The sequence below is a fragment of the Corella eumyota genome, chromosome 6 (genome assembly GCF_963082875.1).
Source record: "Corella eumyota chromosome 6, kaCorEumy4.1, whole genome shotgun sequence".
Taxonomy (NCBI): Eukaryota; Metazoa; Chordata; class Ascidiacea; order Phlebobranchia; family Corellidae; genus Corella; species Corella eumyota.
Window position 1 is genome coordinate 2959132 of NC_137495.1, and position 25189 is coordinate 2984320.

Below are 25189 nucleotides of genomic sequence, written 5' to 3' on the forward strand. Positions count from 1 at the left end.
AATTATCCTTCATACCACGAAATTTTGCTTCAAAAATCAATGAAATCGAAAAACCTGACATCGTATTCTTCCAGCGACGGCTACAGCTCGGGCGAGTTTTGCTCCAAGTCACGTGACTCTGTGAACGATAGTGACGTCACTGAACCGGATTATGACGTCACGCGACATGTAATATGTGGATTACGACAAAGCGCAGCAACAAAAAGATGTAAGTTAATGGTAAATGTATTGAGTCTAAATTTTAAACTTAAAAAGGCATAAAAAGTTAGGATATAATTTAAAACGAAGTTTTGGGAATTAATTTTCGCAAATATCGATTTTTCTGCGACTGAAAACTTGACATCTGCTTCTAGTGTGAAGTTTAAACAACAATGACCTTTAAAAAATCGTGTCGTGAGTTCAAAGTTAAATGCGACTCAAATGTCCACATGGTCGGGTATTGTTCTTTTGTTTGCCAAGTTTTTTGTGCTTTGTGTATATGGAAATAGGTCGGTCGTATGTTTGAGAAAACTTCCTAGTTTTATTTAATTTTCAACCTATTGATTTTAAATAATAATTTAATAAAAATAAACGGTAATAGATTTAGTTAATTAAAAAGCACCGTTTAATTTTTATTTTTGGTTTAAATACAATTTTAAATTTATTTTGTATATTTGCATGCAAAAATTAGCAATAAATATTTATTTTTAGCTCTAAATTTAATTAAATTGCAATTGAAAAACCAGCAATCGATCTATAATCTTATTTTTATAATGAGATTGTGGTTTTTAACTCAATTTTGAACTATTCAATTTACTTTAAATTGACTCCTGATTTGGTAATCAATCAAATCTTAGTACAAAAAGCGAAAAAGTTGGCGCTTAACTGGATTGTGGGCGTTTAATTCCTTTAACTTTTACTTGTTAACCAACTGAGTTAATTAATCCCAATTAGTTTGTGTTATTTTTGCAGCTGACCGACTTGCTCTGAGTTGATTTTTTAACACGCACATTTTTAAGCACAAACCGCGAAATTTTATATTGATTGAGATGACGTACTTCGTTCCGATTGGTTAAGTACTTTCTAAAATTGTTTTGACCTGACCGACATAGAGCGTTTATTTCGAAAATACATATTAACCTATAAAGACTGAGAAACGGGTACTTAAACGTAACAAAACCACCATGATGACGCAACAATCGAGACCACTTAAAAACGCGAAAGTTGAGTTAAAAGCATATAGGTTACCAAGGGAATATCTTTTTTCGAAAAAAGGCGGTAATTTCTCCGATTTCAAAACATCGTCTAATACGTATATACAGACGTGGTCTGCACGTAAATGCTAAATAGTCTGCGTCTGGGTTATTGTTTTTGGTTATAACAGGCCGTATTACCATATAGACAGTCTATTGTGCGAGACTAGGTATCAGCAACAAAATCTTGAGCCAAAGTTCAAGTTTATTTTTAGAATCGTGTTTAAAAGCATTAACTTGTCGGGTGTTAGTCATAGCATAAATATCCAAACTTAGTAAAGCGTAGAAAATTGATAAGGATGTTATAATAATAACTACCGTATTTTATTACCGTTGAACTTAAGTAAATAAAGAAATAATCTAATCGCGGATTTACGCAGTTCGGAGTTAAGTTGGTTTGAATTAAAGTACATTTGAATAATAGTTATAAAAGGGAAATAAACCCACTTTTCTTTTGTGTTGATTTTTTCGCAAGGATGCCCAATGTCCCCACTTTCCAGCTGAGCTTTTGTTTGTTCCGATTTTGCTCCATTTTCTCTTTCGTCATTTTTTCTTCCCAGCGAAAAAAGAGTTCTCGTTTTTCGAATAGCGAGCAGTTTAAATAGGCGGTAGTTAGACCTCCACGAGAATTTCGACAGCTCGGTCTATTCAATTAGTGATCACAGCGGGCAAACAGGGATTAAGTAGCGGTGGTTAAATTGCCGATATAAAACTATTCGTTCTGTGCAGATATTTAGTTGTTTAAGTTTAGTATTTGTATGCAAAAAGTTAAGTAATATAATAGTGGAGATAATATATTAGCAGCAATGAGAGGTAAGTAATACAAAATAACAAATGCTATCACTTTGTTGTAATAAGATAAAGTCATTTTATATGGGCATATTTTACATGGTAATAGCCCTAAAAATAAGTTAAATTTTGTATGATTTATATACATTATAAATGTATGAGAAAATTAAAAAATTAAAAGTTGTGTTATTTTATTTGCAGGCCAAATGAAACTGGTTGTTTGCGCGAGCGCCAAGAAATTAACAGTCACGATACTTGGGGTTCGATCCTTACCTTCCTACCATACCTCATCTGATGGTAGACCTACTTTCATCTACCTCAAGGTATAATATTCAGTTTTGCTTATTAATTATTAAAATTCTAATCTAATTAGTAATTTTAGAAGTTCCTAATTTTCTTTATAAATTTTTAATAATTTGCCGGAAATTGAAATTAAACGTGAATTATTTATAACATGATTTTGCACTCTAAAATGAACAAAAGTATATGTAAATATAAATCTGTTTTTAACATTATTTTTTCTAACACTATTTAATGATGCAAATATGTAATCCCTTTAAAACATGTGTAGTCGTATTTAGGAAATAGTTTTATGGTTTACAAGATTGCGTACGAGATTAAAATGTAATTTGAAAGTGTTATAAGGGCGATTAAGGTTAGCTTGGATATATTATGACCCAGACTTCACGTCCGTACTTTGATCAATTATTGTACACACATACTCGCCTTATAATTAATACAACGTGTTTGCTTAATACCAGCATACTTACCTTTGTACCAGTTCTAGTAATAAGTATAGGGTTGTATTTGCCAAAGGAGCTAGAATTTCATTTTTGAACTTCAATTTATTTTTAATAATTTTTTTGTGTTTTTTTTAGTTGTCGCTGTCGCCCGATCATGAATCTCGGGTCAGGCACAAAACAACGCCGCAAGAAATCATCTCGAATGCCGCCAACATGCACGACACATTCCCCTTGTACGTCATAAATCTGTTTTTTATTCATAATGGTTACGTGACTTAATCTGACTTTTTTAAATATAAAATAAAATATAAGTGTTACATATTATTTTGAAATGAATTAAAATATATATTTTTCTTAACAGCGACATCTCCCGGCGAGACGCAAACAAACGATTACTAATATCAGCCTGGAGTATTCGAGATTATAAAGACCGATCTTCTTTCATCGGTTGCATGAGTTTTGGAATCAAAAACATCGCCAACGCTCAACAGGTAAGTTTATTTAACCTTGTACAGTTAATAGTAAAACATGGTTTGTTGAACGTTAGGGTTGTTGAACGTAATATTAAGGGTTCGAATATTACCAAAAGCATTTGAAAACCTTTTTAAATTAAAATTTTAGTTTTTGTTATACTTAATAAATTCTAAAGAAAGTTGAAGATTGTAACCCGTTAACTTATTTATTGTATTTAATATTTGGTTACATCATACCAAAACCATTTTCACAATTTTAAAAATCTTTACAATATTGTTAACCTAACACGATTTCAATCAAGATTATCATAATTCCAAATTTAAGCAATTTGGCCCCTATTTAAATGGGCTAGCATCACGTTTTCAAATCTAAGTCCTGATTACTATATTTAACTCGCAATTTCGGCTTTGTGTTTACATTACCAAGCGTTTAAAGTGCGCTTCTAATCTGCTTAAATGTTATTTTTACCTTGGATATTAAAGCGTTTTTGTAGCTGAATAGGCACGTATATAAAAATTTACAAAGAAAAGAAAATAATTTTTCTTTATAGCGGTTTTATTTATTAGAAAATTAAATTAATATGATTTGAATACAGTTTAGTATTTCAAGTTCTCCAATTACTGAAATTGCAAATTAGTAGTGATGTAATTAACATTACGTTATTGTATAACAATTATTTTGCACGTTGTTAATAACGTTATTTAATGTTACAGATAATACAGGGTTGGTATTACTTTTTGGGTGAGTCCTTGGGAAGAAAAAAACATTTGACAGTCAAGACTTTTGTCGAATCAAGTAAGTTTACAAATTTATTCAATTTTGACATAAAAAATATTATTTAAAAAAAAATGTGATTTTAATTATATAACACTTTTGTTTAACCAATTGCAGACTCGCCACGTAAGTCACGTGACCAAACCACATGTACCTTACGGCCGAGGCCAAACCACGTGATACAATCATACAACGACCACCAACAACAAGAACCTTTTTCCCGCAGCAATAACGGTTACCACACGATGTCACATCAGCCCAGGCGACATAAATGTGACATCCAATCACAAAGCAGCTCAAGTTCGTTGTCTAGCAGCGTTCTAGTTAAAGCAATTAAGGTAATAAAATCATTTTTGGGCATTTTTTAACTAGACTATTAAGAGCAATATACAGAATACATAAGCAGAATTGTTACCAATAAATGTATTTTAGGATTTTAATCTTTTAGCCAAATTTGCTTTCTTAGAAAATAAGATTACACAACACTTACCTATTATTTTTAAGCGCGTGTGAAATTGGCGTTGAGGTGTGAAATCAGATCATAAATCTTAATGTAATCCCTCTCTTTAATATAAAAGGTAAACCGCTTTTATTGAAACGTAAATACGGGAGACCAGTAATTAAATATAAAGCTGGGATTAGGTTATTTTTTAAACCCGTTTCTCACGTTTCTACGAGAGACTTTCTAATTTTAAACATAAACCGTTTGAAGTAAATAAATATTGTACGAAAGTAGATTTATTATGTAACGTATTGGTGGACCTATTGTTGGAACCTTGTCAAAAAAGCGTAACTAGGTTAGAGCGGGATGCAATTAAATTCTAAAAAAAACAAATTTTAAATTATAAATATTAATATGGGCGGAATTTCCTTGTAATATAAATATTATCAATAATTAAAATATTTTTCAAGATTAATTTAAACTGAAACTGTAAAAATTTTACGACTGTTTGTTTACCTTACTCGCGCGCATACAAAGAACTGTTTTTATGACGTAATAATCAACCTACGTCAGAACTGTCATATTCTAACGCCAACTTGGAAATTCTCCTTCCCAGATTTGTTTGTTAGCTATTAACTTTTTAAATCAGTGACGTAACAAATTAATGTTTTACCCAATTTACGGGTTACTACTATTTCAAGAAAACTTTTGTTATGACAACTTTGTATAAATATTTTTTTAAATGAAAAACTTTTTTCTTGGTCATTAAACAAGTTGTGTTTAAAACTCAATACACAAAATCCTATTCTTTATTTTAGAACACCAGGGCACAAAAACGACAACACGAAAGCACGTGCTCGCAAAAACGACCCACAACTATGACGTCATTACCAAAAAACAACAATCATGTTCAAGACGACGAGTATTTCGTTACAGCGACCAAATCGATTTCAGAAGACAGAGCGCAGGTTCGAAACACGGGAGCTCTGCGCCAACTAGCGAGTGGAAACAAATCAATGAAAAAAGCCGGGAGGACTCCAACTGGACGACGACATTTACGAAGGAAGAGTTACTCATCGACTGATCTTTTGTTGTTCCGAATGAGTTACCTTGGCAAAAATGCTGATGACGTCAACTATGACGACGACGAATATTCTGATTGCTATGACAACACAATCGAACGCGAATCAAAAGCGAGACAACTTAAGGTTCGAACTGTTCTTCGCGACTCTGACGACTCGGACGATGACGTCACATCTGAGAGTGACGTCACCACAACCGACAGCGAGAGCGACGATGATTGTGATGTCACTGTAAGAGAAACCACTCCTTTTAAAAAACCAATCGTGCAACGAAACGAAACAAAGAAAGCCAGCATTGTGACATCACAAGAATCACGTGATTTTGTAACTGCCTCGGTTGTGACGTCACGATTTGGCGAAATGGCAAAAAGGCGTCAGCTTACCAACAAACGGCAAACCCGAAGTCGAAGTTGTTATGGTTTCCCGAAGCCAGATGATATTCGATTACCAAACCCTCACCGCATTCTAGAAAAATCAAACAATAAAAAAATCTCAGAATCATCTTCTATCGACGATAAGGGATACCATAGTGCAACCCAGTTCGCTCTAAGTTCTTCGTCTTCTGAAACAGACTTTTCAAGTTGCGACGAGTCGAAAACCCCGCCCTCTAACGGCGATCTGGACTCGGATTACGTGTTTCTATCTAGCGCAGCTGAGTCAAAATACTCGAAACACACTCTGCAAGAGAGTAAAAGTGCATATGTTGTAAGCTGTGATTTGGCGATGAAAAACAAGTTTGTAAAACCCGGAAAACCAGCAAGTCTGGACTCAAAAAACAAATCTAGTTCAATGTAAGTAAAAACAAAAAAAATCTTAATTTAAAAGCCAGAAAAAAACTATTTAAGTCGTATTGCTATTGGTTTAAACATTACAAATATACTCTAATTCAGTACTTTATTTATACAATAGTTTAGGATATTTGATATTAACGTATTTCTTTGCAGAAATTCACTTAAAACCTGGATACAAAGAAAAGCATCTGAATCCAACATAAACAGTCCTAGTAAAATGCGACCTCCCAAGTCTTTATCGACCGGTTGGTTGTTAAGATATAAAAACGCAAGCAACGAAACATTTAAACAGTTAAAACGAACAAACAGTTTAAGAAAATCAAGCGCAAGGTAAATAAACAAACACTATATCAACTTTAAATGAAACAAGTCTTGCTTGAACTGGATTAACAACATCCCGAATTTAAACGAGTATTAATTAGCTTTTTTATCTACAGAAATTGTGAGCATTGTATATTTTCCAGCCAAAATTTACAAGAAGTTATCAAAAAGAAAGGTAAAAGATAGTTCAATTTACTTTTTTTTTATTTGCAGTATATGAATATAATGTTGTTATATGTAACAAGCTAGACCAGAATTAAATTTGATTTTTAATAAATATTTATTTTTAGGTCACATTGCTCCATTCCGACAATTTCTAATCAGCGAATTTAGTGAAGAAAATTTAGATTTCTGGTTAGAATGCGAAAATTACAAGCAAGCTAAATCAAACAAACGAACTAAAATTGCTGCCAAGATCTTCCAACGATACTTAGCCGAAGACAGTCCAAACGAAGTAAGTACAACAAGACAACTAAAATCCCTTTTCCTTTCATATTAAGCACTTTTAGTGATCAAAAATAAATAAATATAGTCAAAAAGTATAAGGACACAATTTCAAAATCATAAAATTAACAAAACATTTTCTTTTTTAGATAAATATTGACGCTAAAACGCGAAGTTCTACAAAACAGAAAATGTCATGTTTAGAACCTGAGGCATTTGTAGAAGCCCAAAATCGAATTTTTGTTTTGATGGAAAAAGATTCCTATCGACGATTTCAAATTTCGCAGCTTCAAAAATGTCAATGTCGTTAACAAATTTTTGTGGTGTTTTAATAATAAGTGCAATTACCTCCTTTTATTTTCCTATTCGACTTGACATTCATAAGTTAAATGAACTAACAATGTATACTATATGAATACTATTGTTGTATGGTATATTATATTTCAAATAATTCGTACATTTTTATGTTACATTACCGACAACAGATTGACCTTACAATTGTGCTCTTTTATATTCCTTCATTGAACTTCCTTATTTTCCAATGCTGCTTTCGCCTTTTTAGTTTTTTTAAGTACTTGCAAAAACGACGGTCGCCTTTTGCCCGGACTCATACTCTGAGACCGAACTTGAGATTTAGTTGGAGTCAAATTTTGAGTTAAACTCGGAGTCGAGTCGGTGATTGGCGAACTTTGATTCGAACTGTCCACCAAACTTTCCTTCCTCCTGACGACATATTTGATTTGTTAGTGTTATTTTTATAAAGTTCCTTATTGTTTTGTATATTTTGTTTATTAAAGAACAAAACAAAGAAACTAATGTGTTTTCATTTATAAAAAATGTTGTTTTACTAGATTGGAAACCTAAGTATATATAATAGTTCACATGCTGTTATATAGAATATAGAGAATTTATTACCCTTTCCTATTTGCTAAAATGCCCGTTAAAAACAAGATTGAAACTAAAGATTCTCCTGGATAGTTTAAAGCAAAACACATGGCATCATTTTCTTGATGGTTTGGTGGTGTCAACGAACCATTATCACGTTGTATCAAAGCTTTATTTGTAATTTAATAAGAAGTATTATAAAAGCAAGATTTTTAAACTTTTTGAGTTACCTTTCTCTCCCGCAATTATCACTCTTCCAACATTAACTTTAATTTTTGATAAATTGAATCCCAAAACCTCCTTGTTTCCAACTACTTTAATTTCAATGTATTTAAGCCTTAAGTCTTCAGGAGTAAATCCCTTGTAGATAAAGGTGCTGTTAAATCTACAAAATGTATTAAGTTGTAATGTGTATTTAGATCAAGTATATCCAACTCTATCAGAGGAAACTTAAGACTGGTCAAGGTAACGCGTTACGCTATATGTTAACACCATGAAAAAGATGACGAAATGACAAGAAAATACAAACCGACAACCTCCCTTCCAGTTTAAACTGTGAGGTTTTGATTTGATTTTTTTCCCGAACATGTGAGATCCTTTTTGTTTAAGCAAACAATCTGGATAGAGAGTCATTTTTAAAGAAACATAATTTATTTTGTGGTCATATTTCAAGTCTTTAAGTATATGAAACGAGGAGTTGACCTGTAGAAAATAAAAAGTTTAAATCAAAGTTAAAATATCAGTAAACTACATAAAAATCCAAGGTATTTAAAAACGCTTTCAAAAAGGCAATATTTGCCATAAAAATCTACAAATGAAGCATTTTAGAATTACATGTATGATCAGTTCAGGAAGATCGCCTCTTTTTTCAGTGTGCCCATCGTGAGCATGAATAACAGTTCCGTTTTGATGATGACATATATACAAAGTTCAAATTTTTTTAAAACTTTTTATATTGATTTAAAAATATTATTTTTGACCTGGTATAATCTGGTAACTTTACAGCTCTGTACAAAATATCGGTATTAAGAAATGAAACATCAACTTGAAGACTGGGTGGCTAAATAAAATTATGCTAAATTGAATTCATGTAAAACCTAATGTATATAACATTCCCATTGAATATGTAAACATACGTTTTAAAGGTAACGTGACATGTCCAAATAAGCGAAGCAAAACTTTCGATCTTAAATGGACGGGCGGGCAATATGTCATCTGGTTATCATTTTTTTTCCTCGATGTGGGAAAGTCGAGTGCGCGACTTAAACATAAAGTAACATCAGTTACTCCGACCCAGTTTCGAGTTGCCTGTGGAAGTTTGGGATATTTTAGAGATTATAATTGCCCGATAATTATACTGCTGATTAAGTGCTGGCTCAGCAGGAGTTCATGCCGTTTATATCGCCTTACTCAAGGGTGCTACAGCATGAGATCAGTGGGGATTGAACCCACGACCTCATGTGTGGTGTAACAGGTGTTCTTACCACTACACCACGCTGCCGATATGCCGGTACATTATATCAACTAACAAAGACTAAACTTGGGCGAATGATTCAATCAACAATTATGCAATAAAGTCGCTTCTACGAAATAAGTGAATAAAGTAAAATAACATTTTTACCAATGTTGAATGTTTTTCTTCAAGTTGGTGTTTTAGTTTTAATTTAACATCACACTCAGCATGATATTCCAACAAAAAGTCGCAATTAAATCTGCTGCAACAAGGTTCTTCCAATTCCAATTGCCTTTTCTTCCATTTTTCGGGATTATTATTTCTGTATATAGTTGCTAATTCAAGAAGTGTAGGTTTCGTTGTTTGATCTTTATCATCTTTTACTTGAACTTCATCTTTGGCGACAATTTTACTGATATTTGTATGTACGAGAGGTTCAACAAAATTGATTGATTTCTTACTTGAATTCAGACTACTTGTATCCGAATAAGTTTCGCTTAAATAACTATCTTCATTGTCGGTTTTAGAATAACCTTGCATTTCAGTATTACCCATATTAAAGTATATAAAAACAAGAATTCTGTTCCAAACCCAAGCGTGGACACTATATACCTATTGTACTGTCTACATTAGCGTCCAATTATTTTAACTAAAAATTTCTGAGTCATTTTGTTCTATGAATAATATTCGTACCAATAAAATATCGTTTATATTTAAATAGAATAACTATAATATAGAAGGTTATATGAACAATAAATAAGAATAAAAAAAAGTCAAAAAACTAAGAAAAACGTTATATAAAAATCATGTAATTTTTTTTAACACTACAGTGGTTCGGGCAGTTGTCTTAATTTGTAGAAATAGTAACAATATAAATAAAAAAATGTTAAGAATTGACATAACTATATTCCGAATAGGTATATTATAGGACTTACTATAATGACTATATTATATTAATTTAAATGCCATCTTTTAGGTCAAATTCGTGATTAAAAGTAAATCCTTTAGAGGGCTGTTTTAGAGCAGAAGTCAATGTTCTTTTTTCAACATCAGTGGCCTGCCTTCCAATTTTGTTTTCTATGTAAATATGGGCTGTAAAATTAAAAATAATAAATTTGTTGGTATTAAAATTTAGTGTATTTTTTTATATAAATGACAATGCTATAACCGAGCAAATAACCAGTAGAGTCAGTCATTATTTAAAAAGTTGACACAGGTTTAAATGCTTTGCAAAGCAAGCTATTAATTAACCTTTTGGTACAATAAGGTTTAAAGCAGGTATTAAAAACACAGAATTTTGCTGACCTTTTTCTCCAGCAATCATACACGAGCCTAATGTGACCTTAGCGTGAAAACTTCGACCAACCAATTTTAAGTGAATAAACTTTGTTGCTATTTCGTTAATTGTGAACCCCTTGAACACAAAGCTATGTGCAAACCTGTAACAATAACTCTTTAAATACAAAACTTTTGTTGTTCCTATATAAAACGTAGAATGCATTTTAGCTGTTCAAGTTAAAATTTATTTTTACATGCAATTTCCTTTCCATGTTACTTCCGCGTATTTGGTTTTCAACTTTGTCTTTCTCTGCGTACAATCTGGGTACATGCTTGCCTTGATACAAACCCTTTTGATGGTTTTATCGAGACTCTTAACAGCGTTAAACAACTGGTTTCCACTCTTCACAGACACTACCAACTCCGGAAGATCTCCCCTAGTCTCGTCCACATCACTTTGAAGCTTCTCTAACAAGTTGGTGTCCTTGCTTCGAAAGATTGTGACGTCATTCGGTTGTAAACTGAACACAAAAAATACCTTTTTCAATTTGCAAAAATAGATTTTATGTAAATTGTATTTACCTTCTATAAGTTGTCTTCCTTTTTGTTCTGTCATTGTATAGGTTGTATTCAAAATGAATATCCACATTTGGATGCTAAAAATAAAGATCAAATAAACTTTAAATAAGATTTAATATAAAAAATATTCAAAAATAGTTACCTTGTTTCCAAATTTAATGTCCAACTCCTTTTTTGCCTTATTAAAAACATCAAACTGTTCGTGGTACTCTAATAGAAAGGGATACGATGTTATTTTGCCAAGACTTTTTTGTAGATCATTTTCCATTTCAGCCAAGCGTTTTTGCCATAATTCTGGGTGTGTTGTACGATATAACATTGCTTTAGTCAGCAGTGTGTCGGAGTTAGTTATCGACTTCGTATCCTCTACGATTTGTGATATTGCACCACTTACAATATTAGACCAACATAAATTGCTCTCATTTTCTACAGACTCTAAATCTTCTGCTTTAAAACCTTGATTAAATTCAGTTTCTTGTGCTAAGGATTCTAATTCATATTCATTATCAGTGGCAATACTTAGAGTACTTTTATTTAAGCTAATTCCACTCATTTCTTACCAAATACTTGGTAAAATATTCCTTTTTACTATGAACGCCTATACCGAATTTAGGCAATAGTATAGAGCGGGGCATAAAACTAACAATGAGTTGTAAAAGTGACGTGTGGGTCTCCTATGTATCATCAATTTTACATTTCCGGGGAATCAAGTGTTTATAAGTTGACCGCATCATTTCCTTAGGTTTAGGCTACCAAAGTCTAAATACGACGTTGTCATAAGGTGATTAGGGTTGTAAACAAAATTACTGTAAAGGTAAATAAAAAAAAGCACTGAATTAACACATTTCTTCGTATTTAGTTATATTAATAAGGATTCGCTATTGCGTATTAGCCTATAGTGTATCGCGTATGCCTTTTTATGTATTTGCTAAATCTCACAAAAAGGGCTTTGTAATAAGTCACCTTATGCTATATCACGTGATTTTCACGCGTTTAAAAGAAATTGTTATGATGGTATTATGGTAAACGGTAAAGCAAGGTTTGGGTTCAAGTTGCACTAATAAACATTAACAAAAATTTTCAACATGTTTCATTAACATATCTTTACCCCTTCCCGAAAAAATAAAAAACTACCCAGTTGTATTTGTTACTATATCAGCGGGAAGGCAAACATTACAGTGTACATGTACACGATACCTTCTTTTACAAATGTTAATATGGCTTACCCTTCCAGTTAGTCAGTCCAGTTAGTCATAATACCTTCATTTAAAAATACAAGGCACCGGGAAAAAATTTAAAGCCTAGTACACCTTTAAGGCTGTAAATAACTTTAATTACAATAAAGTACCGCAAAATGATAAATATTTAAAGTCACGAGTTTTGGACCAAATTTAACCAGTTTTATTGTGTGGTTTGGGTTTAAAAATCGAAACAAATCCAATGCCAAAATTTTAAAAAAATGTTATCTAAAAGCAAAACAAAATAGATCACAATTATTCAAACAAATAATATGATTAAAAATTTAACAAAAAATATTTGAAGAACTACACGGAAAGTAAAAACAACTGCTAAAATGGTTAGTAAAATTTAAAACATAAAAGAAGAAATGGAAAATTTAAAAGTCAAAAAATAAGATCAATAGGGCAGTGTAAGAATCAGAAACAGATATGAAAAATTTAAATAAACTTACCCATAAAGCAATTCAACTTTTTATAATTTTATATGTTAATTTAATGAAGATTTTAATAAATATTTTCTTACCAAAAATAAACATGATTGCAAGCACAGTTTTTGCATATATATTTGGTGTGATTTAAAAAGAATTAAGGCCCTTTTTAAATGAAAATAACACAGTGTTGCCAAAACTAATTATTGGTATTAATTCAAGAATTTTACATCCAAATTTTGTTAATAGGCCAATTTGTTTAAATTTTAGTGGGGGTAATTACGGTTAAGTCTCCTCCTTGATCGACTTCGTGTCCGTGGTCTAATCTCTTCAGCATTCTCATCCTGAACACGTCGTTCTGCCAATCTTTCTCCCTCCCCTTAAATTTATATACACAATGTTTATTCAAATTTGTAACTTCAAATAACTGATCCACAATTTTACCAAAATAACAAAATACCAGAAAAAAAATTTAATTATTCTTATAGTAATTAATTTAAAGTTTTTAAACCTACTTTCCCTGGCATGAGCATTAGTGGTACTTCTTGTATTAGGACGGAGTCTGTCAGTATTAGGATAATGATGGTGGTGGTGGTGGGTATGGTAATGATGATGCTGATGTTTTTGTTTCAATACCGTACCAACAACTTTTGCATTATGCCCATAGAATGTGTTAGAATGAATTGGTGTGAGGGGGATGCTTCCTAATTGAGAATTTGGATTTCTTGGAGGAGAACCAGGAGCTTGTCGAGATGCATTTACATTTTCAGTATCAGTCATATCATGGGTTGATTGTTGAATGTTTCCAGTATTTAAAGTTTGAACATTTTGGTTGTCTTCCTGAAGAGATGGGGTTGGTAGATTCTCAAGTTGGGGGTTTTCAAGTGGGGGGTTATCAGTAAAGAGGGTTCTAGGTGGTAAGTTTCTTTCAGGTGTGGTATTAGCTAAAATAGGCTCTGCTGCTTCCTCCGGAGCTGGGTTTTGAACTGGTGAGTTATTAGAGAACAGAGATGCAGAGATTAAATTTTCAACTGGTCGTTGACTAGTTGAAGGGGTTCTAGATGGTTGGTTGCCAGGAGGTTCTGCCATTTCCTGGCCATCATTATCGGTGATGGCCATTCAGGTATTTAAAACCACAGATTAGCCTAGTTTAGGTATTTTATGATTTTTCATACAAACCTAAACCAATATAAAAATACAATTTTAATCCAAATTTCTTTAGGACCGAAAATATTTTTAAATAAATAACTCAGCAGACAAATAACATTTCAGTTTCATTAACTTAGCAGACAAATACCATTCCAGTTTCCTAAACAGACAGACGTCCGCATGTCGTCTGGACTGTAAGACTACCAGTTTTCTAGCATATTACCTATTCTTAATTAAAAAATAAAATGTCAGACTGGGATTATCCATAGAGATACTAATATACACAATATATGTCAATGTCAGTATGTGTATATATTGATATTTCTCTGGGACTATCCATGTATGGCAGAAATTTATTGACTGAATGACGTATTAACCCAACCACAAAAGGTACTTTCCCCAAAATATTTACCTTTAAAATCTTTCGCGCCGAAATTTTTTCTAGTTTATCCCCAATCAATTTAAGGACCACGCTCCAAAATAACACATATTTATCAATAGACAATCCCATCGGTTGAAAAATTGTCTTAATAATTATATCAATATTGTAAAATAGTCCTACACATTGAAGTCAAGTCCATTTAATCGCCACACGAAAAACCATGACCCAACTGTTCAGTTTCTTTACAGAGTAAGATTACTGCAGTCTTATCAATTGTAAAATTTGTACTAAAATGATCATAGGATATAATTTTTTTAATACATAATATGTGTAGTATGTATTGCAACCATTTTTTTTAATATTAATAAAATTATTGTTGAGGAACAAAGTAAGACAGCATAACTTTTATGCAACATGACTTACAAAAAAATCAAAAAATTACTTTAGCATTACTGCTAAAAATCAAACACACAAAGAATCCAAAGTAAAAATGAAATATAAGTATTATTGCACATTAGTTAATACAGTAGATAATCAAATAAAATTATAAATAATCAAAATTTTTAAACACATTTTAGATATTTCCCCGAAATTCGTCTAACAAGTAAGTAGGTATATGTGTTTCTAGGGCCTAAAACAAATAAAAATTTTTAAAATAATCGTTAAATTTATTTAAGTTAAAATATTGAATAACAAACCTCTTTCTTGATGTTTCCATAAAAAGCAAAGTCCTCAAGAAAAGCACAAACGTTGATAACTTCAGTTGGAAGGTCAATACCCCTAGCACTAAAAAGACTAATCACTTAAAAAAATACCCTAAAAGAATATAAATCCAATGCACTTACCCAGTGCCAGCAATAAATGAGCAAGCATACTGTCCTAATAAAGCAAGAAAAACTTCCCTTTCATTGCAGTGGAATTGTTTGAGTAAAGTTAACATTCCAATGATAAATGGGGGAGCATCAACTGAATCATTCACCTTCTTATACACCAGTCCACCTAAACAATCAAATTCTTAACAACACTTAGAAATACCATATAACTTAAAAGACCATTGGGTAAAAAAACTTACAAATTGGTTTGTGGTATTGTAGTTTCTGAAGTTGGGTGATTGTCAACAGAAAACAAAGCAAAGCAAAATGGGGAAGGGGCCTACAAATATATTAAATTGCTTTACTTTACTAAGTGCTAATAAAAAAATTAATAAAAAAAAAGTAGTTACTTACTTGGTGGTGATGTAGATTTTATTTAGTGGATCACACATTCCAGCTGCATCCAGAAATCCACATAACTCCATCAAGACAGGGTTTCCCTCGCTTGGATAAGGTTTGCTTGGATCCTCATAATGAGCCTCCACTGCTGTCAACATTGCCCTATTAATTGGAAACACTGTTTTTTAGTAATCAATAAAACATATAATTGCTGTTGAAATTTTTTTATTTATGAACCAAAGAAACTAATTTTTTAAATTTTAATATCTTACTTGTTCATTGAGCTTAGCCCAGATGCCAGAAATTTAGAATGAAATTTGCAAGAGAAATTTAATTCATTTCCAATTTGTCTTCTTAGTATTTGAAGTTGTCCAACTCTCATCACAACTTCAATGAAATTTGGCCAAGATTTGTTTCCTCTTTGGATAGGCAACATGTAAACCTTACTTGGATTGTCTAAACAGAAAAATTATAAACATAAGTTCGCTAATGTTCTTAAAATGTTAATCCTTATTAAAGATGCAATACAAAAAAATACATTGCCAAAGTAATATACATAAAAAAATTAGGCCTTAAATCTAACTTTAACTTACCAATCAGTTTTTCATGAGGTTTTAGTTGTTCAGAGAAAGAGTTGAATAGATCAATTAATGCTCTTTCTTTAGTGACACTATGCCTCACACCAGCAGTAAATTGTTGTAGTTCACGAACAATCATGAAACTAAACAACCTGTCCAATCCTGCTAAACCATAAGTGCCAAGACTGCCCAAAATACTAAAAGCATATACAATTTCATTTAAATGTAATAGACTAAAAAATGTATAAATTTATAAGGTGGGGTTTTAACCTGAAGACAGTTCAACCCGATGGCAATTTGACCTTAAAAGTGTAATTAAAGAAATAAATAAACAAAAAGAAAGTTTCATTAGGTTAATTTGTCCAGAGATGAGTTAATATCGAGTTAAAGTGGCATTAAATATTCAGAGCAATACCTTAAGACTTACATTGCAAATATTTTGTGATCTAAAACTTGTTGTCTTGTTTTGATATCATACCAAGTTCCGAGCAAGTCAACGTAAGATGTGGTTCTAAAAATAATAAAGCAATATTAATCAACAATAAAAACTAAAGCAAAAAAGATGTAAAAATAAAGATTGTAATAATAAATATACTTAAATTTCCTAAAGATTAGTTAAAAAAATTATCTAAATTTTTAGAGTAACTACTTTATTTAAAAGATATAAAGTGCTTACTTTCCATCAGTTATCCTTAGTATCTCTCGCCCCAATCTTCCAATAAAGTTGATCGAGCCATCAACTCTCGGAAACTGAGGAATTGGAATATCCTTGGACTGATAAACACTTTCAAAATCATGAACCTGGTAAAATTGAAAAACAAATTAAATTTTTAATAGTTTGTAAAAATTACATATGATTTTGTTGATTTTTTTCTCATTGCCCATGGGGGCCATTTAATAAATGTTATCCTTACTTTAATTAATACAAATTGGATTTGCATTAAAATTGCAACTACCTTGTGTCTAAGAAAACTGTTGCATTCTTGTTCAACATTGTAGTTGATAATTCTCATCATTTCACGTTGCCAGATCTTCAACCCATAAATATCAACATAATCCTGCAAGAAAGTAAACAAAATCAAGAATATAGGCTAAATGCTATAGCACTTAACTTCGATTCTTAATGCACTGAGTTACTGGCATTGCATTACAATTAAATTTTTAATGTTATCTACCTGTATGTATTCAAATGATCGTTTATACCCTTCCATAATTTGGGTCATAATCTTCAACTTGGGGATTATTTCATTTGTCTAAATCAAAAATTAAATTTTATATCTAAAAAAAATAAAAACTCTAAAATAACTATAAAAAATTTTACCTTAGCTTTTGGGTTAAAGGTCAGGGTCTGATGCATCGCTGTAGCAACCTTCATCACCAACTCTTTAGTGATCCCATCCTCCAGTAACTGTTTAGGATCAATTTGGATGATCCCAACCAAGGTCGTCTTCATTTGGAGGACTCCCTCCGTGAAGACTGAGATCCCATGAGTCAGCTTTGCAACCTTAAAGATTTTTTAAAAATTAAAAATTTTTGTTGTAATTTTTTTAAATAAATAAATATAAATAATGGTCTACTACCTCGTATCTGTAGTCAAGTTGGGCAAATTCCTTCATCTTATCTTTCTCTAATCTTGTGGGCAACTCTTTAATCTGCGAGGTTTGAATCTTAACTATACGAGCCAGAAGGCCAAACATAGTTTGCGGAATAATTTGCAGGACCTGAAAATTTAGGTTAAGATATTTAAACAAACAAGTTTTTTTTACATTAGAAAATAAAATATCAAATACAATATTTTTACTTTTCTGACATAGGTGACCAACTCTCCAGAATAATATTGCGACACACTCAATAGATCCTTGCTGTTTGCTTGGTTTATCCTCAATAGAGGGAGCTCAAGAGCTGACGATAGTTTGAGAAATGTTGCTCGAAGTTTGATCACCAAAACTGGGTTAGTCTTAATTCTTTCCTGCATCATTCTTGTGTAACTAAAACGAAAATAAAAACAGTCAATAAATTTATTCAATCAAGTTTATGTTTAAATTACTAATAGTCCTATTTTAAGGCCATATAAATTATATCTTAACATAGTTCTAGTTTTGAGACAGTATATTTTTATAGAAAGCTTACTTTTGATCCATGATAACCCATGCATAAGACAGATCAGCAATAATTTCAACTGTGATCAAAACCTCTTCTTTAATGTTGACAGTTCTTATCATTTGGTGCAAAAACTGACGAGTGTCAGCTAAAAATTGGCGCACCTAGAGAGCAGTATAATTACTTTTATGAAAACTAAAGGGTGTTACAACTCCAAAAATACTACGAAAAGTTATCTAACTCTTACTGTATTTTACAAAAAGATAAACAAAAATAATTCAAATTAACCTGAAGATTGTTATCTAGTTGGTGAAACTCCTGGACTTCCTCCAGAGCTTGGATCAACTGTACCATCTTCCTTCCCGCAGAGGTAGAGTCAGAGTAATCCAATGATGAGATTTGTTTCGCCATCTGCTGAAACCAAGCTGTCAGTTGATCTAAACAAAAACATTTTTTAGTAAAAGTTGTTTTTTAGTGTTAAAGATATATGTTTAAACAATTTCTGTTTGAAGCATATTCGGATTTTTTTAATAGACCAAAGAATTTTTAGAGTTTTAAGTGACTTACCATTCTTTTCAATCCTGGTCAAAGGTTTAGTTCCAGAGAAGACCTCAGCCAGCTCCTCCATTCTTTCTTTCCCTTCATTTTTGTATTTCTCCCACTTCTCCTCCTTCTCTTTCAACATTTTTTTGAACATCTTAAAAAAAATCAAAAGAAACACTTTTTATGTTAAGTACTAGGCTGACTTTGTAAACTTATAAATACCCATTATTTTAAAAGTAAGGTTAACAAACTCTACTTTAAAACCTTTATTTTGAGATATTTTCTATAACTTACATCTTGCACATTAAGTTCAAGTTGTGAAGTGTTGAGCAGAAGTTGAAAAATATTTTCCGGTTTAACGTCGCTTGTCATTAAAACCAATTCCTTCGATTGCCTGCATTTCTTTATATGATCACAACCTAAAATAATGCAAAATTAATAACTAATTTAAATTAAGGATTGTTCAACATCACAACTTAAAAAAAATGGGCTATTTTACCTTTGAAATATACCATTATTTTATGTATGGTGTTTTGTAAAATTTAAGTCAGACCATTTTAGTCTTTTTTTAATAATAAAACTATACCAGTGTTAACAGTATGTAACATAAGCCATCTTAGTGCCACATTTGCCTCTCTCAAACAATTCATAAGTTTTGGAATATTATCCAATACATAATCTTCAGTTAAAACTCCTTGCTTGAGGAAGTGGACGATGTTTTGGTAAGTCTGCTTCATCTGTTTGCTGTATTTTAATGCCTAAAAAATGATATAATAGGATTTTAAACGAGACTTCAAAGTGGTTAGAATAATATCTGTTTTATAATGATATATGTCAGTTTTGTGATATACAATACCGTTAAAGAATACCTTTATAAGTATGATATAAATTGTATACTAACAAACTTTCAACCCTATATATTCCCACACTTATTATACATAAACTTAAACACATTAATATTTAAAGTCTATAAACAACATAAGTATTATTTAAGACTAAAACAAACAAACACAAACGTGTGAATAACTAAATAGGTTCACATGGAAATGTTAAATTGAGGTCATTATATTTTTGTATTAATTTTTAATATGGCATTTATATAACCTTGTATAGGTATATAAACTTACGTATTTTTACATAACACTTTGATTTTCATCAACTCAAAAAAGAAAGTAAATTTAGTGTTGTATTACAATGCAGATATAGTTTTTGTATTAAATTCACAGAATTGAAAGATTTTCAATATTTGATAGAAATAATATATATTAAAGTAACTTAAAATTTAATTTTTAACAGATCATTTAACTTTTTAATATGTGCAAAAGAGTAACAAAACCGTTCTATGGTTGGGTACCACATTACTTTAAAACAGTGTTGGGAGGATACATTAGCCATACTAAAAAACATTCTGGCTATTTTCTTCCATTTTTTGTAATATGTTTAATGCTCGGTAATATGGGGTTTAATATTTATCATGCTTATGTTTATTATGAAGGAGAATTCTTTTATCTATCGGATACAGGTAACTAACTAACACTTACTTGTTAAAAAAAGGGCTAATTTGTTTGCATACATAACTTACCATATTACTAACTTACATACATATCAGTTTATTATGCTATTTGTTTAAATATAATTTTTTTTCTTTTAGATAGCACAGTGTCTTTCTTTCTTATAATATTTACTGGACTTGGAATGGGAAGCCTTATTCCTGGATTCTGGACAATTGGAAATTGTAAGAGAAATGTTTTAAGTAATGTTATGCTGTATCCTATAAAAACAATAATTCCTTAATTCTAATTTTATTTTGAAGACCTTTTAAATGTGGAAGAAAATGCTAAGATAATAAAGCCCGAAGAAGAAGATATGGATCGATTAAGAGCTGTCACTCCAACAAAAAATGTTGTTTCTACGTCAACTTCAGTAAGGAAAGAAAAAAATATTAACACCGTGTTTTCAACTTTTAATTCTCAAAAATTACTTTTTTTACAGACTTCTTCGACAAACAATATGAGTAACGTGGCTGATATTCTGGTTACAGTTTTTGTTCTTATATTCGAAGCTATCTGTCTTGGTTTAATTTCTTCTGTTCATATCCATATACTTCACTATGAAATTATTGACTGTCTGATTTCTACTTCTTATACCATACTAGCATCACTTATATTAGGAGGTAAGAAAATATCTAAAACTGTTAATTTAACTAAAATCTATAACAGTTTAACTCCATGTTATAGTATGTAAGTTAAGTTTTAATGCACTTTTACATAAAACTTAATAAAATTTCTTATTTTAGGTTTTCTCTTGCCACTTGCAATACAATATTTAACCATCACCAATATGCATGCAACTGTAGTAAAAAGAACATTCTCCTTCTGTATAAAATTGGTAGCTGTTATGTTAACAGTATGTGTACTGGCCATAGGGGGATACAGTGTATGGCTTGGCAGCTTCGCAACTTATAAACTGATAAGCGCAACTCAGTTTGAGACTCAAGAATGTGGAGTAAGAAATAAAATCCAGGTAAGTGTTACAGCCAAAAAGTTTCTATTTTCAAAGTTCTAAAGCCCAGATTTATGAATTGAATTTAAAAGTTAAGCAAACAAACTGTTACATCATGTGGATTGTGTTTTTTTGTAGTTTGAAAGCAATATACCACCCAGACTTTCCATTACAATCCCAGATTTTGATGAAGAAATAGCAACTAAGTTAATTCATCTGAATCTTCTAATTCAAACAGAAGATAGAATGCATAAACATTTTCCAATAAGATGTGATCAACTTAACCCAAGCATTTTTCCTTATCTTAAAAACTGCAACAACCTCTTTATATCAGCCATGTATAACTCCACTATAAAGACAGTTCTGTATAAGGTGAAGATTGAGAATAAGAATCTATCCCTTGAAGCAATAAATGAGCAATGGTACAATGACACTGTGATCCAGTACAGTTGTGGTTCTTGTCTTATGAGACAGGCACTACGAGAAGGCCAGTTGCTAAGTAATCGAACAATACCAAAGACAATATTGGAGCCTTGTGTTAAAGCATACCCAACTTGGCTAATGTATATATTGTATGGATATACCGGTGTGTTGTTTATCGCGTTTATAACAACCCTTGTCACTGGTGGTAGTGATATGAGATCATATTTGAATAAGAAAAAGTTAAAAAGAAGAGTTGTCCCAAAGGTTAGGATTGTGGTAGATGAACATGGAAACAGAAAAGTTTTGAAGAAGAAGAAAACAAAAGTTATGAAAGTTGGAAGAAGGCGATAGTAAAATAATAACTTGATTCGCACAAAGTTGATATATTTTTAACTTATTTATATTGTAAATATATAAAATAAATTTACCTGTTGCTTACAATTTGTTACATCCAGAGTATTGAGTAAAGCCGTTTTTGCTGCTTTGTAAGGCTCCCAGGCATCTATTAAGTTGATCACATTACCCAAGTACACACTTGTTACCTAAAATAAAAGAATTTACAAAAAAATTATCAAAAAAAATTCATATTTTTTTAGGAAAGCATAATTCTATAGCTATACAAAAAAGCTCTTAATGTCCCTTTAGTACTCACCCAATTATCAGGAAAGTATTTGTCAACAATTTCCCTCATTTTAGCTTGTTGATTGTGCAAAATGTCAGGTTGAAAGTACAGGCAAACATAAAGCATTGAAGCTTGTGTGGCTAATGCTGTACTGCGATGTTCAGGCAGTGGGTAGGCAGAAATCTTTTAAAAAGAAAAATATTTAATAACCAAATAAAATTTATTATTGAAACTTTAGTTTTTAATTTAAATGCAAGCCTTTTAAAAAAATATATACCTAATAAAAATACTTAACTTCGCAATTAGGCACAAGCATAAAACCCCATATCAACTTTAAATTTTATTGATCATTAAAACTTTTTAAATGCAAAAAATAAGCATAACTGTTTTTCCAAACCTGGCTATAAATATCATCCGATCTCATTCTGCCCAGCACCATGCTGATAAAATCCTCGCTTATTTTCACTCGGGCAAAATAACTCTCCGGGTAATTTTGGGGTTTTTTAGCTCCTGGTACTGAAGAGAACCCAGTGCTTCTTAGCAGTTTGCAAACATCGTCAATATTACTATCAGACCCTGCACCTCTAGCAGCACCACTATAAACAATACATTTATAAAGTAATACAGACTATATTTACGGTATGGGAGATTAATCTAAGTCAATTTTAAGGTTTATTATAGAGTTACATTAATATGAACATGAACAAAATCTAACCTGTATCTATAGTATGATACCAGCATTCTTTCCCTGATAATTCCATCTATTTTGGAATCCACCAACAGCAACATTACACCATAAATAAACAATGCTTCACACTATGCAAAAATATAAGAAAAGATTTAAAACAGCCTCTAGTATATAAGACAAAGTTTGATATAACTTATTCAGAAAAGTTATATTTACCAAAAGTTGTTTTCCATCCTGGTTAATTAAAACAGACTCCAAAGTTTGTTGAATGTAAACTCCTTCATTTAGTTCTTCTAAAAACCTACATTAAGAATAGAATAACTTTTTATCCAGTTTAACATTATGCAAACATATATATTAACACATACATACAGCTATTTTATACAACACTAATAAGTAATGTTGTTACACAGTCTTTGCCGCTTTAAAAGATTAATTAACTACCTGGTAAGATCTAAGACATATTTGTGAACACTTTCGAAAGCCAGGTAAAATCGAGTTAAAATTTGAATGTGATTTTCGCGAAATTCTTCATCCAAATCTTGTAACTGATCACTTTGCTCAATTCTATTTTCATAATAATCAGTGCTCTTAAAGTAGCTAAAATCACAGATAATGTTGCCTAAAAAAAATGTGTTAAAACACAATTAAATTTTGGTAGAGTTTAATTTATAATTTATAAACATAACTTTACCAGTTTTTATGAAATTTTACTAGTTTGTTTATGTATTTAAAGACCACAAATGTTTACATAATGTTTAATAATTAACTGCAACAAGTTACAACCTGAATCTTACTCCACATGAACTAACAAACGTTTTTAACAAATATATTAAATTACCATATTTAACTTGATCGTTTTTATTCTCCAATTTGAACACATTTGGTACAAAGTCTGATAACCTCATTAGTTCAGCAATTGAAGCATTTCCTCTACTTACAATCCTCAATAAAGTTTGCCCACATAGTGAGTTTTCAGCTAGAAAATCCTGCGCCATTTTTGTTACAAAAGTTTTGTGCCACCTTTAACTAAACATCTAAGAAAGAGAACATACATAGTAGAAAGAAAAGAAATATATTAAACGGCATATGGGAAATAAAAAATTAATAAACAGAATATTGTAAAATTCTTATTACTATTGTACTAGTGGTAGTTGATCTATTAACAAAAAAAATAGTAAATTTACATGATAAAAAAACATAAAAATAATTGGCAAATGGCCTACATTTAAAAATAGGAATTTCAAAATTTAACAAAAAAGTTGCCACCATATAAAAATAAATAATTTAACTACTAAGAATTATTTACAAAGTTGAAAAAAAAGTTAAATTTCAAGTTAAAATTATATATATTTTTAACAAAAAAATTAAAGCTACAAAATATTGAAGAACCTCAATCACAAATTGAACTGCACTAAAAGTCACCTCAATGATTTAAAACCACTACCCAGTGAAGCTGATCTTGTTTTTTCCACTTTTTTATGATTTGTATCTGCTGAGATATCTAATGCAGTTCTTCTCCTTAGCCGACTCCTAAATTTCTTGTATTTTGAATTACATCCCTGCATTTCTACATTGGGTTTACCCTTGAAAGTCTCACGGCTTGTCATTTGATTTGTTAAAATCCCTAGCATGTCATTAACCACTTTGTACAAATGCTCCTTTTCAACTAAAACTTGATCCTTTTTTGCTGAACAATGTAAACTTTTATTGATAATAGATAATAATTCTTGGGAGCTAGTATTATGCTGCATACCTTGCTGAATATTACTATTTCTAACCTCTGTTGTAAAATTCAGACCCTGCTTATCATCTGCTAACAAAGTTGGTAGTTCGTGGTCTTGTATTGGATTTGTATTCTCACTTTCATTTGTCCTTAAAACTGGTTGCTGCTCTTTCTGTGACTCTGTATGTAAACTAGACTTTTGTTGTGTCGATTTCCGGTTATCTGACACTTTATTATTGTTTTCATGGTTAGCACAGGACTTAAGAAATGGTTTAAAACAAAAATTTATGCCGGTAAGAGTTTTATTCGAGT

General features: G+C 31.2%; 4 protein-coding genes across 4 annotated transcripts; 1 reads left to right on the forward strand and 3 right to left on the reverse strand.

The window, feature by feature from the left end:
- The first annotated feature begins 1821 nt into the window (after positions 1 to 1821).
- On the forward strand, positions 1822 to 7875 carry LOC145754939 (uncharacterized). The gene is made up of 11 exons (XM_082571114.1): positions 1822 to 2045; positions 2223 to 2344; positions 2900 to 2997; positions 3126 to 3255; positions 3952 to 4033; positions 4130 to 4350; positions 5273 to 6327; positions 6481 to 6657; positions 6765 to 6823; positions 6939 to 7102; positions 7242 to 7875. The coding sequence occupies exons 1-11, from the start codon at positions 2039 to 2041 to the stop codon at positions 7401 to 7403; spliced, it is 2277 nt and encodes a 758-aa protein (XP_082427240.1). The 5' UTR covers positions 1822 to 2038; the 3' UTR covers positions 7404 to 7875.
- Positions 7876 to 10143: 2268 nt separating this feature from the next.
- LOC145755422 (uncharacterized) lies at positions 10144 to 11880 on the reverse strand. Its single transcript, XM_082571656.1, has 5 exons — positions 11430 to 11880; positions 11291 to 11364; positions 10963 to 11229; positions 10736 to 10869; positions 10144 to 10522 (listed from the first exon to the last, which is right to left on the reverse strand). Exons 1-5 carry the CDS (start codon positions 11838 to 11840, stop codon positions 10389 to 10391), a joined length of 1020 nt encoding a protein of 339 aa, XP_082427782.1. The 5' UTR covers positions 11841 to 11880; the 3' UTR covers positions 10144 to 10388.
- Positions 11881 to 12675: 795 nt separating this feature from the next.
- LOC145755417 (uncharacterized) lies at positions 12676 to 14128 on the reverse strand. Its single transcript, XM_082571652.1, has 2 exons — positions 13469 to 14128; positions 12676 to 13332 (listed from the first exon to the last, which is right to left on the reverse strand). The coding sequence occupies exons 1-2, from the start codon at positions 14070 to 14072 to the stop codon at positions 13220 to 13222; spliced, it is 717 nt and encodes a 238-aa protein (XP_082427778.1). The 5' UTR covers positions 14073 to 14128; the 3' UTR covers positions 12676 to 13219.
- A 687-nt stretch (positions 14129 to 14815) lies between these two features.
- On the reverse strand, positions 14816 to 24180 carry LOC145755497 (WASH complex subunit 5-like). The gene is made up of 26 exons (XM_082571735.1): positions 23993 to 24180; positions 23596 to 23773; positions 23368 to 23452; positions 23179 to 23279; positions 22861 to 23059; positions 22494 to 22646; positions 22270 to 22383; positions 19503 to 19674; positions 19211 to 19335; positions 18941 to 19070; positions 18662 to 18810; positions 18404 to 18537; positions 18075 to 18261; positions 17854 to 17994; positions 17595 to 17777; positions 17449 to 17526; positions 17230 to 17331; positions 16950 to 17074; positions 16701 to 16784; positions 16289 to 16470; positions 15968 to 16151; positions 15711 to 15857; positions 15557 to 15636; positions 15330 to 15483; positions 15183 to 15270; positions 14816 to 15115 (listed from the first exon to the last, which is right to left on the reverse strand). Exons 1-26 carry the CDS (start codon positions 24147 to 24149, stop codon positions 15059 to 15061), a joined length of 3489 nt encoding a protein of 1162 aa, XP_082427861.1. The 5' UTR covers positions 24150 to 24180; the 3' UTR covers positions 14816 to 15058.
- Positions 24181 to 25189: the final 1009 nt, after the last annotated feature.

Bases quoted from the DNA above. Each gene is read 5' to 3' on its own strand.
- LOC145754939 (XM_082571114.1), top strand. The intron at 2,998-3,125 runs GTACGTCATAAA...TTTTCTTAACAG, and splicing joins ATGCACGACACATTCCCCTT to CGACATCTCCCGGCGAGACG. The intron at 4,351-5,272 runs GTAATAAAATCA...TCTTTATTTTAG, and splicing joins TTCTAGTTAAAGCAATTAAG to AACACCAGGGCACAAAAACG.
- LOC145755422 (XM_082571656.1), bottom strand. From the start codon at position 11,840: ATGAGTGGAATTAGCTTAAATAAAAGTACTCTAAGTATTGCCACTGAT. The intron at 11,365-11,429 runs GTAACTATTTTT...CTTTATTTTTAG, and splicing joins ACATTAAATTTGGAAACAAG to CATCCAAATGTGGATATTCA. The intron at 10,870-10,962 runs GTAAAAATAAAT...TTATTGTTACAG, and splicing joins ACATGGAAAGGAAATTGCAT to GTTTGCACATAGCTTTGTGT.
- LOC145755417 (XM_082571652.1), bottom strand. From the start codon at position 14,072: ATGGCCATCACCGATAATGATGGCCAGGAAATGGCAGAACCTCCTGGC. The intron at 13,333-13,468 runs GTAGGTTTAAAA...TATAAATTTAAG, and splicing joins TAATGCTCATGCCAGGGAAA to GGGAGGGAGAAAGATTGGCA.
- LOC145755497 (XM_082571735.1), bottom strand. From the start codon at position 24,149: ATGGCGCAGGATTTTCTAGCTGAAAACTCACTATGTGGGCAAACTTTA. The intron at 17,995-18,074 runs GTAAAAATATTG...CTAAATTTTCAG, and splicing joins TGGTCACCTATGTCAGAAAA to GTCCTGCAAATTATTCCGCA. The intron at 16,471-16,700 runs GTAAGTCTTAAG...ATATGCTTTTAG, and splicing joins GATCACAAAATATTTGCAAT to TATTTTGGGCAGTCTTGGCA.